At 46.0% G+C, this 16,757-nt stretch overlaps 1 protein-coding gene across 1 annotated transcript; it reads left to right on the plus strand.

Moving 5' to 3' along the window:
* The first annotated feature begins 5,614 nt into the window (after window positions 1-5,614).
* On the plus strand, window positions 5,615-15,689 carry LOC128331549 (CD276 antigen-like). The gene is made up of 3 exons (XM_053265109.1): window positions 5,615-5,725; window positions 10,604-10,942; window positions 14,763-15,689. The coding sequence occupies exons 1-3, from the start codon at window positions 5,671-5,673 to the stop codon at window positions 14,945-14,947; spliced, it is 579 nt and encodes a 192-aa protein (XP_053121084.1). The 5' UTR covers window positions 5,615-5,670; the 3' UTR covers window positions 14,948-15,689.
* Window positions 15,690-16,757: the final 1,068 nt, after the last annotated feature.

Genomic DNA, 16,757 nt, shown 5'->3' on the forward strand with positions numbered 1-16,757 from the left:
GAATGCTCAGAGTATGCATGAACAAAAACATTGGTGGTGGGAAGACAATTATTTCTCAGGCTAATGTGACTAACTAAGTCTCATGGTTATAGATTAATATAAGAACAGCCCTGCTGGATCAGGCACAAGGCTCATGGTGTGGGTGGAGAGCTGGCCTTTGCTAAGCAGGTCTGCCCTGGTTTGCATTTGAATGGGAGACTACATGTGAGCACTGCAAGATATTCTGGGACCGCTCTGGGAAGAGCATCTGCATGATTCCCTCCCTGGCAGCTCCACGATAGGGCTGAGAGAGATTCCTGCCTGCAGCCTCGGAGAAGCTACTGCCAGTCTGTAGACAATACTGAGCTAGATAGACCAGTGGCTTGACTTCATATAAGACAGCTTCCTATGCTCTGCTGCTTCTTCATTGGTTAGTGTCTCCGGGGTGCTTTCCAGATTAGACCCCACAACGTGGTCACAGCATATCTGCTAAGTGTGCTTCCATATTTCCTGTGTTGAGACACCGCAGTCCCTACGCTGTCAACAGGGAGCCGTTCACATTCCAGGTGCATGTGCAGAGTCTTAACAACCATGTCTTTTTTCCTCCCCCAGGCTGAAATATTCGTTTCAAAGCAGCAGTTCTTGGTAGCTCCGATCATCCACATGCAGGATGGATCTCTGATGAATGACATTGTTGGCCTGAGGATACCCCTTCTCCAATCAGTCACCCCAAATGTTACCATAACTTATTATTACCCCCATTTGCACTTTGACTGACATTTCCTGAGAATTTCCCACAATCCTATGATGTCTCGCTAGCAAACCTCCGAAAGCTAGATGGTCCTACCCTCTCCTCACCTAAAAGCAGTCTGGGTTGTTTTTATTTTGTGGCTGAATAAAGAACCAGGAAATCCATCAGAGTTGCCTTTGAGGGGGGAATTGGAGGATGGGGAGAGAGGCTTGGATGGATCAACAGACAGTAGCAAGAGTCTGCAGGACCAGGAGAATGGATGAGTCTTGGGAGTCATTAAGCAGTGTGCTGAGATCAGGGGCGGCCCTTTAATGAGGGGAGGGGAGGCAATAACCTCAGGTGGCAGGCTACTGGGGCATCAGCAGGGCAGCAAAATAACCTCTGCCGCTGCCATCAGAGCAGTTCTTTGGGATCAATCAGACTCTTCTTGCAATGAAAACAATGCCCTCAAAATTTGAAAGTTACGCCCCCAATGAAAGGATGAAGTGCACAATTTCACATCACAAAACTGGTTCCCAACTTCTGCTCAAGATTCTCCAATCACTGAAATTTGAAGTTGAGGACCAGAGGTTGGTGGGTTCAGATGACATGTCTGCTGGCAGCCACCCTCCCCAGGAACCTTCCGTTACCATCAGTCTTACTTTTGAGTGCAACAGGCCTATATTTTATTTTATTTTAATTTATTTATTTTAATTAATTAATTCATTCATTCATTATTAATTCACTTTCTATACCACCCTTCCAAAAATGGCTCAGGGGGGTTTACATAAAGAAATAATAAATAAAATAAATAAGATGGCTCCCTGTCCTCAAAGGGCTCACAATCTAAAAGAAATATAAGAAAGACACCAGCAACAGTCACTGGAGGTACTGTGCTGGGTGTGGATAGGGCCAGTTACTCTCCGCCTGCTAAATGCAGAGAATCACCACGTTAAAAGGTGCCTCTTTGCCAAGTTAGCAGGGGTTAATATAACAGGCTAAGCTATATATTACAGGTTAACAGGCTATATATAATCCTGCCACCAACACTCTGACTTTCTTGGGAGGAAATCATGTCCTGTGCACATTTTAGGCTGCAAGATAAGTGAACTACTGTTGAAAGGAGGGTGGGATTCTTGTTTTGCACTGTAGCGATGTCTGTCTGTCTTTTGTGATAGTTTGGGTAACCTCTCCCACACTGCAGATCACCAAATATTTGTGCCATACTGTCCACTGAAAGGCTTTGGGCCTTCATTTTAATGTCTGCAACTTGAAGCATCACAAAATATATATGCCACGGAGGGAGGGATTTTCTGAGATTAAAAAATGTCTTGATAAAGTATCAACTTAATAGTTAAAATTGCTGTCTGTTGTGCCCCTATGCATGCTGCATCCTATGGGGCTGCCTTGCCTGCCTACTAACCCCACATTCTGGCTCTGCCACATACTGTACCAAGGTAGGCTAGAGTCCTGGACTTCCAAGTTCCCACCCTCTTTCTTGGATTCCCAAAGCACTGAAGCTGTTGCTTCTCATTTTGTCAAACCTTACTAAATTAAATCCAAAATCGGGATATACTACTTTTCAGCAAAAAAAGAAGGTTCTCAAAGTAGTGTACATAGCAGTGGAAATAGAAGATGGTTCCCTGTTCCAAAAGGGCTCACAATTTTTTTAAAGTACACACAAAGAAGACACCAACAACAGCAGCCACTGGAGAGGCATTTATATCCTGCTTTTCCTGTAAAGGGCAGCTTCCTCAGAGCAGCATGCATGGTTCTCCACGCTATTTTATCCTCACAACAGCCCTGTGAGATAGATTAGGCTGAGGGAGTGAGTGGCCCGAATGAGTTGCATGGCTGTGTTGGGATTCAAACCCAGATCTTGAAGGTCCTAGCCTGACACATGAACCTCTACACAATCCGAATAGCAACACTTGCTCTGTCCTTGCTAAATATAAGAGAGCTACCACTTTAAAAAGTGCTTAATTGCCCAGTTAGCGTTGATAGATATATATCCCTCAGTTGCACCCACCTATCTCCAAGCGTCTAAGCAGTATCCTGAAAAGCCTTCTACTGAGAAGGGGTTGGGAGGCTTTTATGGGTGGTAAAAGTTTATTCTTTTTATCTCTTATTCCATATGGTGTGCAAACTAAGGCCAGCTGCCTCTGGGAGAGAGGGCAGTGCCTTTCTGGTGGCATCTTGGCACAATTATTATTTCTTTCTTTTACATTTTATATCCCGCTCTTCCTCCAAGGAACCCAGAGTGGTGTACTACATACTTAAGTTTCTCCCCACAACAACCCTGTGAAGTAGGTCGGGCTGAGAGAGAATTATCGTAGACAAATTCTGTTCTCTTTCCCTCCATCCAAACATGCAAGGCAGACCAGGTATTTCTGGAAGAATAGCCAGAAGGCTGGTGGGATATCAACTGAGGTGAAGGAGGACAGGGAGACTGTTGTCAGATGTGTAGTCTATGAGCAGGGCATGAAGATGGCAACCCTCTCTGGCTGCTGCTGTTTCCCAGCATCTGGTATTCACGTATATTGCCTCTGAAGCTGCAGGCGCTGTTTAGATCTTGTGGCTAGCACCCATGGATAAAAGCTATCCTCCATAAAGCTCTTCTCTCCTTTACTCTTTAATTTCTTAATGTCCTCTGTGGTAGTGGCTATCCACACATCATGTGGCAGGGAGCTCCACTATGCGAAGGCCGGCTTTCACTGCCGCTGCCAGTTAATGTCATTGGATGATAAGCCCACATTTTAGTGTGTTACGAGAAGGAGAAAAAACACTCTCCTCCGCACTATGCATAGTTATCAATCCACTAGCCCAGGGCTAGGCAAAGTGTGGCTCTCCAAATGTTGCTGAACTACAACTCCTATCACCCCCAGCCACCATTCGTTACAGCCGGGGATGATGGGAACTGCAGTTTATCAGCATCTGGAAAGCCACACGCTCCCTACCTCTGCACTAGCCTTTCCCTCCTTAGCCACCATTTTCTAAACGAAAAAGCAGGGCTTTAAAAAGAAAAATTCAGAACTGCCCAATGGTATTATGTGAGTGCAAGAAACTCACGTAGCATATGCTGCTACAACACGCCCCTGTGCATTTTCCTTGGCTTTACAGACAGGGCTGTTACCCGGAATCTCCTTCGGAAGAGAGTGTGTGCACTCACACCAGCCACACTTAACCCAAAGTCCCTTCGAGATCCTTGGACCCGCTCCACACACAAATCGGGCTTTGTCTTGCGAATTCTAGCTTATCTCAGTGTATTTCCGGGTTTTTAAAATGCTGGTTTTAAGTTACTTTTTCTGAAAACGCCAGAGCAAATAGGGAGAGGCACTGATGTAGAATCATCAGCATGATAAGAAGGATACTACTCTCTTTACAAATGCTGATCTAGCTCTTCAGTAATCTCCCCACCCCCCCTTGGCTAGAAGGAAAACACGGAGCATGCCATGTGAACCTGCATCAAAACAAAACCCGAGCACTGAGGGGAGGGGCTGCTTCCCTCAAAGCCGTGAGTGTGATTCGGAACGGCTTCGCTCAACATTTACCCCACATCATGAAGCCAGCTGCGCACACATTCTTTGTTACATTCCAATACATTTAGAAGCCTACACAGAGTGGGAGAAAATCCTCCGAGCCGGGAATTTGATCATACCATTGCAGAAGAGTCTTCATTGGTGAGGACTCTGTGAGGATCAGCTGTGGAGTTGCCAGAAGTGTCTTTGGCAGTGGCAGGGAGAGAAATGGGTCCGCTTGATAATGGTCTTGATTCTAGAGGAGCAGTCAGTGGTGAAGCGACATTGGCAACAGCCTGTGACTAGATTTTTGGGTCGCTCCCCCTGCTTGCCTCTGCAACCCCCACCAACTATCCACTGCCACCATCACAGCCGGCTTGCTTCCCTTTGCTGGCCACAACGACAAGGGTAGCAAGCATGAATGGTCCCCTTTGCTAAGCAGGGTCCACCCCAGTTTGCATTTGAATGGGAGACTACATGTGTGAGCGCTGTGAGAGATTCCCCTTCAGGGATGGGGCCGCTCTGGGAAGAGCACCTGCCTGCTTGCCTGCAGAAGGTTCCAAGTCCCCTCCCTGGCAGCATCTCCAAGCTAGGGCTGAGAGAGATTCCTGCCTGCAACCGTGGAGACGCTGCTGCCAGTCTGTGTAGACAATACTGAGCGAGATGGACCAATGGTCTGACTCAATATATGGCAGCTGCCTATGTTCCTATGACATCACTGTCCTGGCACCTATTCTCACCGGGATGGGCTCGTGCCGGAGTGGTGACGTCGTACAGACTACATCACGGCCAGCAAAGGGAGGCAAGATGTCGGCGGGGTGGGTGAGCGGCTGAGTGGGGTCCGTGGAGGTGAGCTTTGTCAGCACCAGGAGGTGCGTCAGCGGCTCCCTCCGACTCCAGCCCCACTTGGTGGCCCGTCTGTTCTGCCCATGTCTGCTCAGTTGGGGCTCCACCCTGTAGAGGAGCCTGGACGACGCTCTTTGCTTTTCTCTTTGCTGCCACTTTACTTTTCTCATTGTTATCTATCAATTCACGCATCATCTAACTTAATCTAACTTTTGCACGACTTAAATTTTTTAAGAATTTAAAGAACTGCGCATTCTTTTAGAAAACTGGATGCTTTGTGTCTGGATGTCCATTTCTGGGAAAGCCCTGAGAAAAAGCCCCAACTGGTATGGCCTTTCCTCATAGGGAAGGCGTTTCACCCCGCGATTCTTTCGGTTGCCCTTATCTGCACCTATCCCAACTCTTCAGTACCCTGTTTATGAGGGGGGCAAGCACCCAGTTATCTCAAGGGCCCAGTGGGTGAGCCGTGTCTGCTTGTAGCCACCTCGGCTGATAACGCACGTAGACACACGCGCACACACTGTCCTCCCTTCGACTTAGTGGCTGTGCTATGAGGTACATCCACACATTCCAGAAGAGCAATTGCTGAATGCAGAGATGGATTTCTTACTGCTGACCTTCCTTGCCACCTCCTGTTTCCTTGGGAAAACCAGTAAGTTGCCAGTGATTTGGAATATGGGGTGATGGGGAACAGAAAGGCGTCTGGTTCCTACCAGCACGCTTCAGACCCACACTTGCTTTTTTCACACGGTGGCACAATTAGTTTGACTGACACTTGGATCAGGGCATGTAGGGATAGAGCAGTGGGACCGGAGGCCCTGGGGAAGGAACCATAGCTCAGGGTAGAACACCTGCTCTGCATGCAGAAGGTCCCAGTTTCAATCCCTGCAGCATCTCCAGGGAGGGCTGGGAAAGGTTCCTGCCTGGAACCTTGGAGAGACGCTGCCAGTCCGTGTAGGTGATACTGAGCTAGCAGGAGCCATAGTCAGACTCAGCAGAAGGCAGCTTCCAGCATTTCCCAACTTTTGAAACAGGAAGTGCCCTCTAACTTCTGAAAAAAGTTAAGAGCTTCCTCAATTTCTAGTGGATTTAACATTTACAGTAAAGTGTGCCGTATGCTGGGGAAGGGGCTGTGTCATGACAGATATTTGATCTAGTGTGGGCAGAGCGGCCGCCTCTTATTACAGCCAGGGTGCACAACTTGAGTATGTAGCTGGGCTACTGCTGATGTTGGCCTCCACTAGAAAGGCTGGACCCAGGGCCGTGCATCGCAAAGCATGCCCAGTTATTCCTGGGAAATACAACGTGGTGTGTATTGAATGGCACACCAATTTTTTTTTTTGGCCACCATTCTGAGCAGAGGAAGGGACGAGAGAGATGGGGAAAGAGAGACTGAGGCTCAAGACTGAGCAGCAAAGACAAGCAAGCACTAGTCTCTCCATCCTCCTTGCTGGGCTTCTTTCCACTCCCTCCCTGTACTACTACTACGACGACAGATATTTATATACCGCTCTTCAACCAAAGTTCTCAGAGTGGTTTACATATAAAAATGAATAATACATAAACATGGTCCCCTGTCCCCAAAGGGCTCACAATCTAAAAATAAACAAAAAGTAGACATAGGAACATAGGAAGCTGCCATATACTGAGTCAGACCATTGGTCTATCTAGCTCAGTATTGTCTTCACAGGCTGGCAGCGGCTTCTCCAAGGTTGCAGGCAGGAGTCTTTCTCAGCCCTATCTTGGAGAAGCCAGGGAGGGAACTTGAAACCTTCTGCTCTTCCCATCCCCTAAGGGGAATATCTTGCAGTGCTCACACATCAAATCTCCCATTCATATGCAACCAGGGCAGACCCCGCTTAGTTAAGCGGACAAGTCATGCTTGCTACCACAAGACCAGCTCTCCTCTCCTAGCAACAGCCACTGGAGGGATGCTGTGTTGGGGTTGGATAAAGCCAGTTGCTCTCCCCCTGCTAAATATAAGAGAATCACCACTTTATGAAGTGTCTCTTTGTTCAGTTAGCAGGGGTATGGGTCCCTCATCCCATACTCTCTGCCTGTGTTTCATGTATCTCCAGAGGCATATGGGTCACAGACTGAAATACCATGCAATAGAGCACCAGTTGCTGAGGGGACAACCAGCAAGAGAGGACACCCATCATCACTGTGTCTTGCTTCTGCAATCTGTCTACAACTGGCAGTCTGTGGGGATACCTTTTCGGGCCAAAGTTCTCAAACGTGGGTCTCCAGATGCTGTTGGACTATCATTCCCATCACCCAAAAGTCATGGCAGCTGGAGCTTTCTCAGACAGCAGGCAGGTTTACTCAAAGGCTTTACTGCGAGTTCGAAGTTGCCCCCCCAAACCGATGCAAAAAGTGGATTTTTTTTACCCTGATTATAAACCGGGCTACCCGCTAACAGCCGATGAAAAGCCCAAATTGTGTGTGAATTGCTCCCCGAGAGCTCACAGGGACTTCAGGGTAAATTTGGCCGAAATGTGAACCCATCCCCTCCATTCCAGAGGAGGTGCGAACTAAAAGCTGGGTGTGAAAAAACTTCCTGGAAATTATTTGCACATGGCTTCATGCTGCGGGGTAAATGTTGAGCAAAGCCATTTCGAATCACATTCGCTGCATTGAGGGAAGCAGCCCCTCCCCTCTGCTCTTGGGTTTCGTTTTGATGCAAGTTCACATGGCACGCCTCTGCATTTTCATTCTAGCCAATGGGGGGGGGCATTACTAAAGAGCTACATTTGCATTTCTAAAGAAAGTATCCCTCTTATCATGGAGAGGAGAGCTGGTCTTTTGGTAGCAAGCATGACTTGTCCCCTTAGCTAAGCAGGGTCCGCCCTGGTTGCATATGAATGGGAGACTAGAAGTGTGAGCACTGCAAGATATTCCCTTCAGGGGATGGAGCCGCTCTGGGATAAGCAGAAGGTTTCAAAGTTCCCTCCCTGGCTTCTTCAAGATAGGGCTGAGAGAGATTCCTGCCTGCAACCTTGGAGAAGCCGCTGCCAGTCTGTGTAGACAATACTGAGCTAGATAGACCAATGGTCTGACTCGGTATATGGCAGCTTCCCATGTCCCTATGCTGATGATTCTACACCAGTCCCTATTTGCTCTGGCATTTTCACAAAAAGTAGCTTAAAACCAGCATTTAAAAAACCCGGAAATACACCAAGATAAGCTAGAATTCGCAAGACAAAGCCCAACTTGCGTGTGGAGTGGGTCCAAGGATCTTGAAGGGACCTAGAGGTAAGTTTGGCTGGTGTGTGAACGCACATGCTCTCTTCCAAAGGGTTAGGAGATTTGGAGTAACAGCCCTGTCTGTAAAGCCTCCTGCAGATGATGGCACTTGTAGGCCAACAACATCTGGTAACCCACATTTGAGAACTGCCTAAGGGGCATCTGGCCATAGCCCGGGGGGTTCCCAAGCTTGGATTCCCCAGGTGTTGTTGAATTATAGCTCCCATCATGCTCACCACTCAAAGGCCATGGCGGCTGGGGATAATGGGAGTTGTAGTCCAACAACATCTGGGGACCCATGTTTGAGAACTCCTGGACTAGTAAGACGATCGTGCTCTGCTCACAAACAGAGCATGATGGAGGTGGCCAGTTTGATGATTCCCCTGTTGCTTGTCACCGACGTCTAGTGCTTGGAGATTGCCGCTAAGCATGCAGGTTTTATTTGTCCATTACAGATATCTGCTCATATCCAAGTTCACAGAGGATTAGACAGAAACAATGACATCCACAACCTAAGGGCGACGCCTGAGAAGACCCAATCCCAGGTCACCACCAAATGAACCGGGGGCACCCGAAGATGACCCCCACTCCTGATTATCTCAATGAGCGGTGGGAATCTTGTAGAGAAAGGAGCTCCCCCAGGTAACCCAGACCTCAGCTATTCAGGACTTTAAAGGTAATAAATCGGCAGCCAGTGCAACTGTTTAAGAACAGGCATAAGGTGTTCTCTCCAATCTGGGCTGGCTGCCGCATTTTAACTATCTGAAGTTTCCAAACTACCTACAAAGGCAGCCCTACATAGAGCACGTTGCAGTAGTCCAATCTGGGGGTTAGCAGCTGGTGCATCACTATTTTGAGGTCATTCTCCTTAAGAAATGGACGGAGTTGTCGAATCAGTCGCAGGTGGTAAAAAGCGCTCCTGGCCACAGCCTCCACCTGAGGCACCAGGGTGAGAGCCAGGTCCAAGAGCACTCCCAAGCTACGAACCTGTTCTTTCTGGGGGAGTGTAATCTCATCCAGAACAGGAAGTTCTATCCCATCAGAACAGGAAGTTCTATCCAATATGCTGATGACACCCAAATCTATTTCTCTTTGTCATTAATATCAGGAAATGGCATTAGCTGCTTAAATGCCTGCCTACAGGCAGTAATGGGCTGGATGAGGGATAATGAACTGAAACGGAATCCAAGCAAAACGGAGGTGCTCATTGATGGGGGTTGTAATCTGCAAGACAGGATTGAACCTCCTGTTCTGGATGAGGTTATACCCCCCCCCAAAAAAAGAACAGGTTTGTAGCTTGGGATTGCTCTTGGACCTGGGTCTCACCCTGGTGCCTCAGGCTGAGGTTGTGGCCAGGAACGCTTTTTGCCAGCTGCAGTTTACCAGTTTCTCTGGGGCATCCTGGAGAGACCACATTATGCCTATTCTTAAACAGTTGCACTGGCTGCCAATATGTTTCCAGGAAAAGTACAAAGAGCTGGTTATTACCTTTAAAGCCCTGAATGGCTTAGGTCTGGATTACCTGAGAGAGCACCTTTCTAGACAAGATCCCCACTCAGAGGCGCTCTTACCCCTGGACTTTGGGACTGAAGTCCAGGGTCTCCACACCCCTTGGGGCCCCCCAAATCCTCTTTAGTCTGTTCTGGGTGGTGTGGTTTGTGCCCTCAAGAAACTACATGTTGCAGCAGGGGGCCTCCAAAGGCCTTTAGGTCCAGGCTCCAAAATGACCTAGGAGCACCTCTGTCCCCACTGCTCATTAAGAACATCAGGAGGGGTCCCTCTTTGGGTGCCACCAGTTCATCTGGTGGCAACCTGGGATTGGGCCTTCTCAGTTGTCACCCCAGATTGTGGAATGCGCTCCCCATGGATATAAGAGGATTATCTTTCTTGGAGGCCTTCAGGAGAGACTTAAAGGCCCCTCTTTTTAGCCTGCCTTTTAATATCTAGTTTTAGTTTTAATGAGTTTTAATCTGGTTTAATTTTTTTTTATTTTAATTGTTTTATTATGTGATTTTTATTTTAATATAAATTGCCCCGAGCCACTTCAGGATGGGCAGTACACAAATTTTATTTATGTATTTATCAAATCTGTATACCACCCCAAACTCCTATCTCTGAGCAGTTTACAACAACTTAAAACAAGTTAAAACACATCAGTAAAAACCTTAGAACAATTAAGGTTCTAAATTGAATGAGCAAATGAACGAACAAACGAACGAATAAGGTGTAGATTAATCGGATAACTAGCAAGGGTTTCAGTCTTTGCCTTCTGTTCCTTGTCCAGCTGGGGAGCCACAAACGAAGGCGGGCCCCTCCCTGGTAAAAGCGTCAGTTGGGGATGATGTCTTGCTGAAATGCACTTTCACCATTGACGATGGTGCTGCAGCTGCGGACCTGAGCCGCCTTACGGTCCTGTGGTTCCACCGAGGCAAGCAGCTGGCTGAGTTTGACAATGGAGTGACCGTGTCCAAGCAGGGCATCAGCCTGAGCCAGGAGGAGTTGGCAACCGGAAATGCTTCCTTGCTCATCTCCAAGGTTGCCACTGCAGATTCGGGCAAATACAGGTGCTACACCGTATACATGCCGGAAATACTCATCAGGGAAGTGACTTTGCAAGTTGAAGGTAAGATACCTGCAAGCCAACGAGCAGAACTGGGTCTTTTCGATGTTAGGTGCCATAAAGGTAAAGGCAAAGTTGTGCCGTCGAGTCGGTGTTGACTCCTGGCAACCACATTGAGCCCTGTGGTTTTCTTTGGTAGAATACAAGAGGGGCTTACCATTGCCTCCTCCCATGCAGTATGAGATGATGCCTTTCAGCACATTCCTATATTGCTGCTGCCTGATATAGGCCTCTCCCATAGTGGATTCAAACCGGCAACCTCTGGCTTGCTAGTCAAGTTATTTCCCTGCTGCGTCATAGAGCTCCCTTATCTGCAGGGGCTGGAATACCTAGGAAATACCCATTTCTCCAATAAATGTACAGATAGGACAGCTGCTAGGACTGGGGTTCCCAACAGGTTTAGATATTAATCTTTATCCATTTATTTCAAAGATTTATTTTCCTATAGGTGGCTGGGGTTTTGTTTGTTTGAGAAGGTGCTCTTGCACAATGGTGCTACTTCAGAAGGATTCGACTTGTTTCTTCTTTTTGCAATAGCAGGGGTGCACAAGATCACTTTGTCAAACAAAAAGAGAGAGAGATGGGAATTCAGAATGCAGTAAAGGCTGGGCAGAGAGCTCTGAAAACGGGTGGGATGGATGGGGGAGAAGCCTGCTGTATGAACAAGCCAAGGGTTGAAAAGCCGTAACAGCTCTGATCAATTGCAATAAAAAGCAGCAATGTGAATGGCCCAGATTTACTCCGATTTATGCTTATTTACACTTATACATGCTTATGTGCATTTATATACTTTTGCCCTAATTCACACTGCAGTGCCTCCTCCTGCAGTAAAGTAAAGACTTCGGTACTATTTCCCAACACAATCTTACCCTCTATACACCTGCTAAGCAGAGACCTCATGCAATTTTCACAGTGTCACCTGCTGGCCAGCTTTTGCATTCCACAAAGAACCAGCCAGCAGGTGGTGCTTCAAAAATCACACTGAGATCCCTGCTCAGTGTGTGTACAGAGGATAAGATTGCACTAGTAGCACAGAAACCTGCAACGGTGTCTGTATGATGAGTAAGATTTCACCTGGAAATTGTGCAATAGCTTTGAACACACCACACTTTAATTGCTGTATGGAACCCCCCTTTGTACTGTTGGGAGGGGCTGGGTTACAGAATCCAGTAGAAACAATATGGAGAAAAATATGGGTTTTTTTCAACGTTGCAGAAGATAAAAATCAGACAGGATATGTAAATATTCTGTATTTCCTGTGCAAATTGGAAGCTCACTTAGAACAGTTTGGTGTTGATCCAGCTAGATTTAATCATGATGAAAAGGCTGCAATCTTCTGTACTCTTACTTGAGGAGTCAGGCTTATTGAACACAGTGGGATTTACTTAGAATTAGTCTGCTGAGCCCATTAAAAATCAGGGGGGTTAAATTAGGGACTTGTTAGTTGTGACCAACTAGTTCAATGGATTTCAGTGGGAGTTAGCCACTGCTTGGCTTAAAAATACAGTAAAATGAGAGGTGGAAGAGTACGGAAAGGGTGAGCTGCGTTGGGAATCTCATTTATAATGTTCCCTCACCAAACCAAAAAAACAACTCTCCCTGAAGTCAGAAAACTACACAGTAGGGAGCGGGCTAGTTAAAAACCTTTCTTCCTGATGTGCTACTTTTTACTTTCAGGAAGGCAGTGGAGCAATCCAAAATGGCATCCCCCATCTGCAATCCAAAGTGGTACAATCCATTCTGTCCCCTCAGAGTTCTAGCACCTCATTCTGCTGCCTGTGTAGACCAAGCCCTGAGGATCAGGGCCTTTGGGCATTTTGGTCTTTGGAACTCCCAGGCCAGCAAGACTGACTTGCGCTTCCCACCCCTGCAATGGCTTTGCAGTGCCTGATCAAAACTTATTTGTTTTATCAGGCACTTGATTGAGATTGATGGTTCTTTCCCCTTTTCATTAATGCTATGCTCTGTGCTGCATTTCAGATTTCAATTGCTTTTCATTTTAATTAATGTTTCTCTGATGTCAATATGGTTGTAATATTGTATTGCTGCCCCAAGCAGTAGTGTACTGGAGGTAAAGGTAAAGTGTGCCGTCAAGTCGATTTTGACTCCTGGCGCCCACAGAGCCCTGTGGTTTTATTTTGGTAGAATACAGGAGGGGTTTCCCATTGCCTCCTCTCATGCAGTATGAGATGATGCCTTTCAGCATCTTCCTATATTGCTGCTGCCCAGTATAGTACCAGCGGGGATTCGAACCAGCTTGTTAGTCTGCTTGTTAGTCAAGCTTCTGCTTGTTAGTCAAGCATTTCCTCGCTTCGCCATTAGGTACTGGAGGGGCGGGGTATAAAGAAATAATAATCAATAAATAATAAAATTGTGTTTTTATCAGTTTTAATATGGTTGTAATATTGTATTTGTGTTTTTATCCATTTTTAATTGATATCTGCAAACTATGGAGATCCAAACTGGGGCCAAAAGATGGAATACAAATTACCTAAAATAAAGAAATAAAATATTATTTTATTTTTAAGCCAGCCTTGCTAGTACTGTCTACAAATCTTAACAGCCAACTAATAAAGCATTGTTGGCTATTAAGATTTGTAGACTGTACTAGCAAGGCTGGCTTTTAAATAAAATAAATAAAATAATTTCTTTTTCTGACAGAAAAACTAATAACTAATAGTTTGTCTCTCCCCCCCCCCAGACTTTTGTTAATAATTTGGGGCATACTAAGAATATAAAAGTTCTTTTCCCATTTAAAATCCCCTTCCTGCCTGATCACCTGATCACCATTGGTGACTGGGCAAGTGGCTATTTACAAACATAATATAACAAACCCCGAGCTGGAAAATGGCGACTAGTGCTTAATAATAAGTACAAGTATGGACTCACAACAAAATGTTGTAGTATATCCCTGGTGTGCATGTGTTACCTGAGCCTGTGCCTGAAAGTTTCAGACACCTTTCCTCCTCAGAAACAGAAGGGGTTGTGAGTGTCTTAGGGCAGTATTCTTCAAGCAGAGTAATTTCCCAATCTTTTTGTTCAGGTCCTGCTTCCCCCTCTTCACTACTGAGTTCCATTATCTCTACCCACCTGGTTGTCTGTTAACTGCCATGTGAGTCTGCGGACATTCAGCTCCACTGAGTTACACTGGGATAGTTGTAGGGCCGGGGAGTGGGGTGGTTGCTGTTGTTTTCTTTAGATCCCCCCGCCCCCGACCCTGTTCTTTCCTTCCTTCAGATTTTTGTAAAGCCAATATATCTGAAGGTTACCCTGAGTAACCTCCATATCACCTTCAGGTGCTCTGGTTATGCATCCATAAGGATCATAACATTTCTAGATCTTTTGGAAATAGATATAGGATGGTGTCCTTTTATATTACATTCATATCTGTATGTAATACATTTAAAAGGGCAGTTAAGACACATTTGTTCACCTAGGCTTTTAATTAGATTTACAGTTTTTAATGGTTTAATATTGTGTTAAATTTTAAATTATTTCAATGTTTTAACATTTTAAATTTTGTTTTAATATATATTGTTTAGTTGTCAACCTCCCAGAGACGTAAATTTTGGGCAGTATACAAATGTGTTAAATAAACAAACAAACAAACAAATAAATATTACATGTAGATATATATTACATACATAAAGTTTGCAGCGGTGTTATTGTGTTATATTGTGTGCAAACACGAGAAATGCAGAATTTGGCAGTGAGCACAACACAAGATTGTCAGCTTTTAATTTTTTAAACATCAAGTTTCTAGTCCTGGTGGAGAGACCTTTATGCTGATGTTGAGTGGAGCTTCTTTTTCAATTCTCTGCAGACCCCTCTCAGCCCTCTGAGGAAGATCGGGAAGATTCACTTGGCTACTCAGATGTCCTGAAAGAGCTGCAGCAGATTCTGAGGGCTTTGGAGCAACTGGAGGCAAAGCTAGATGGGTTTGTGAGCAGCAAAACCACACCAGGATGTGGTTCTGATGCTGTCACCCAACAGCCCTCAAAGCTCTAACTGCATCATGTCTGTACCAACTGAAGCCAACTGTCCTATCCAAGGAACTGTGGGAACTGTAGTTCTGTGACAGGGTTTAATGCAGGGGTAGGTTGAACTACAACTCCCATCATACCCAGCCAACTTATTGTTGTAGGGAGCTGTAGTTCAACAACAGCTGGAGAGCCAAGGTTGCCGATCCCTGGTTTAATGCATCTAACAAATCACTCTTGCAATACTACAGTCCCCAGGACATTTTGTGGGGAAGCAGAAATTATGACCATTAAACCAGCTTCAACATAGTCAAAATCAATAGTGTAATTTTGCTGTGATGAAGGAGACACGGGGTGGGGATGCTGAATGCAATAAAGGAGAATTGACCTTGCAGTCTCTGGGTTCACCAGAGACTGGAGAGCAGGGAACATGGCACAAAGATATGGCTGCCATATGGAAAAGAGGACAGGGCTCCTGTATCTTTAAGAGATGCACAGAAGGAGGAATTTTGACAGGTGCAGCTTATCATGCAGAGAAAAGAACAGCTGCACCTGCTGAAAATTCCCTCTTCTGTATATCTCTTAAAGGTACAGGAGCCCTGTCCTCTTTTTCTGCATGACAGCCCAATTTTGCAGGCATTTCTGGGTGTGCAATGGCAAGAGTGCCCCACCCCACAAAGCAAGAGTGCTGCTTTCTGGATCAGGGTGTGCAGATGTGCGATGCAAGTCCTTGCTTTGTGAGCAGCTGAATAAACCGTGCAGTAACCTCTGATCTGTCTATTTCTTTGGGCTGGGGTGTGGACGGTAGCTAGGCATGCCCTGATGGGGTCATTAGAAGCAGCCTCTCCAGGCCTCTGGGGAGCTCTTGGTAACCCTGGGATTGTCATGACACAGAGTGGACCTCATGGGTGTTATCGGAGAGGTTGGTGAGAATGGCACCGTTTTACACACCGTGTTCTGATTTCCCTCTTTCCCCTTGTGGGGGCAGTTCAAGACATGTTGCTGTTGGGGGGTGGCATGCCCATGGTGATGTGGGGGCCCCAAGTTGCCACCCCATGTCCCTCCTCACACCCATGCCTGAGGAAACTGCCTCATCCTGCTTCACGGAAGGGCCGCCCTGAGCAGAGATAAAAGGCAACTAAGATTATGTTGGGTTTGGAGCATTTTCCCTCTGTGAGAACACCAATTAGTTTGTTTTTAATTTGTTTTTCGTTGTTGTTGTTGTTTTTAAAAACACCTTTTTAAAATTTAGGGGAGCGGTGGGGTGGGGGAAATACCTAAGGAGAGACCTGGTAAGAATTTAATATCATTTAGAAATAATGAAAAGAGACCATTTTGTCTTTCTACTCAGGGTCATCTAATCCAATTAATTAGCAGAAGTAACTTTAGACAAGATAAAACATGACACTTTTTAACCTAGTGCATAGTTAAAATATATAATTCATTGCCATGTACAGAGTTCAGCAGATAGGGATGGCTACAAGCTCAGATAAATATAAAAAAGGGATTGGGGGAATTCATAGAGAATATGATCCAAGATGGCTATTTAGTCATGTTGGCTAAATGGAACTTCCATGTTCAGAGGCAGTATATCTGAGTACCAAAGGCTGGGGACAAACCAACACCTTTCTCCCCTCCTTGTGACCTTTCCCAGGTGATTTAGCTGGCCACTGGTGGAGACCAGTTCTAGACCAGATGGCCCAGGGGCCTTTGGTCCCATCCAGTAAGACAATTGTTGCATCTAATATTACTTCTGATTTTAATCCTTGTATTGAAAAGACCCCCCCAGTCCTGGAGCTGATTTTGGCTTTCGTTTTCCACACATTCCCTCCCCCCCC

The sequence above is a fragment of the Hemicordylus capensis genome, chromosome 6, assembly GCF_027244095.1.
Source record: "Hemicordylus capensis ecotype Gifberg chromosome 6, rHemCap1.1.pri, whole genome shotgun sequence".
Classification (NCBI taxonomy): domain Eukaryota; kingdom Metazoa; phylum Chordata; class Lepidosauria; order Squamata; family Cordylidae; genus Hemicordylus; species Hemicordylus capensis.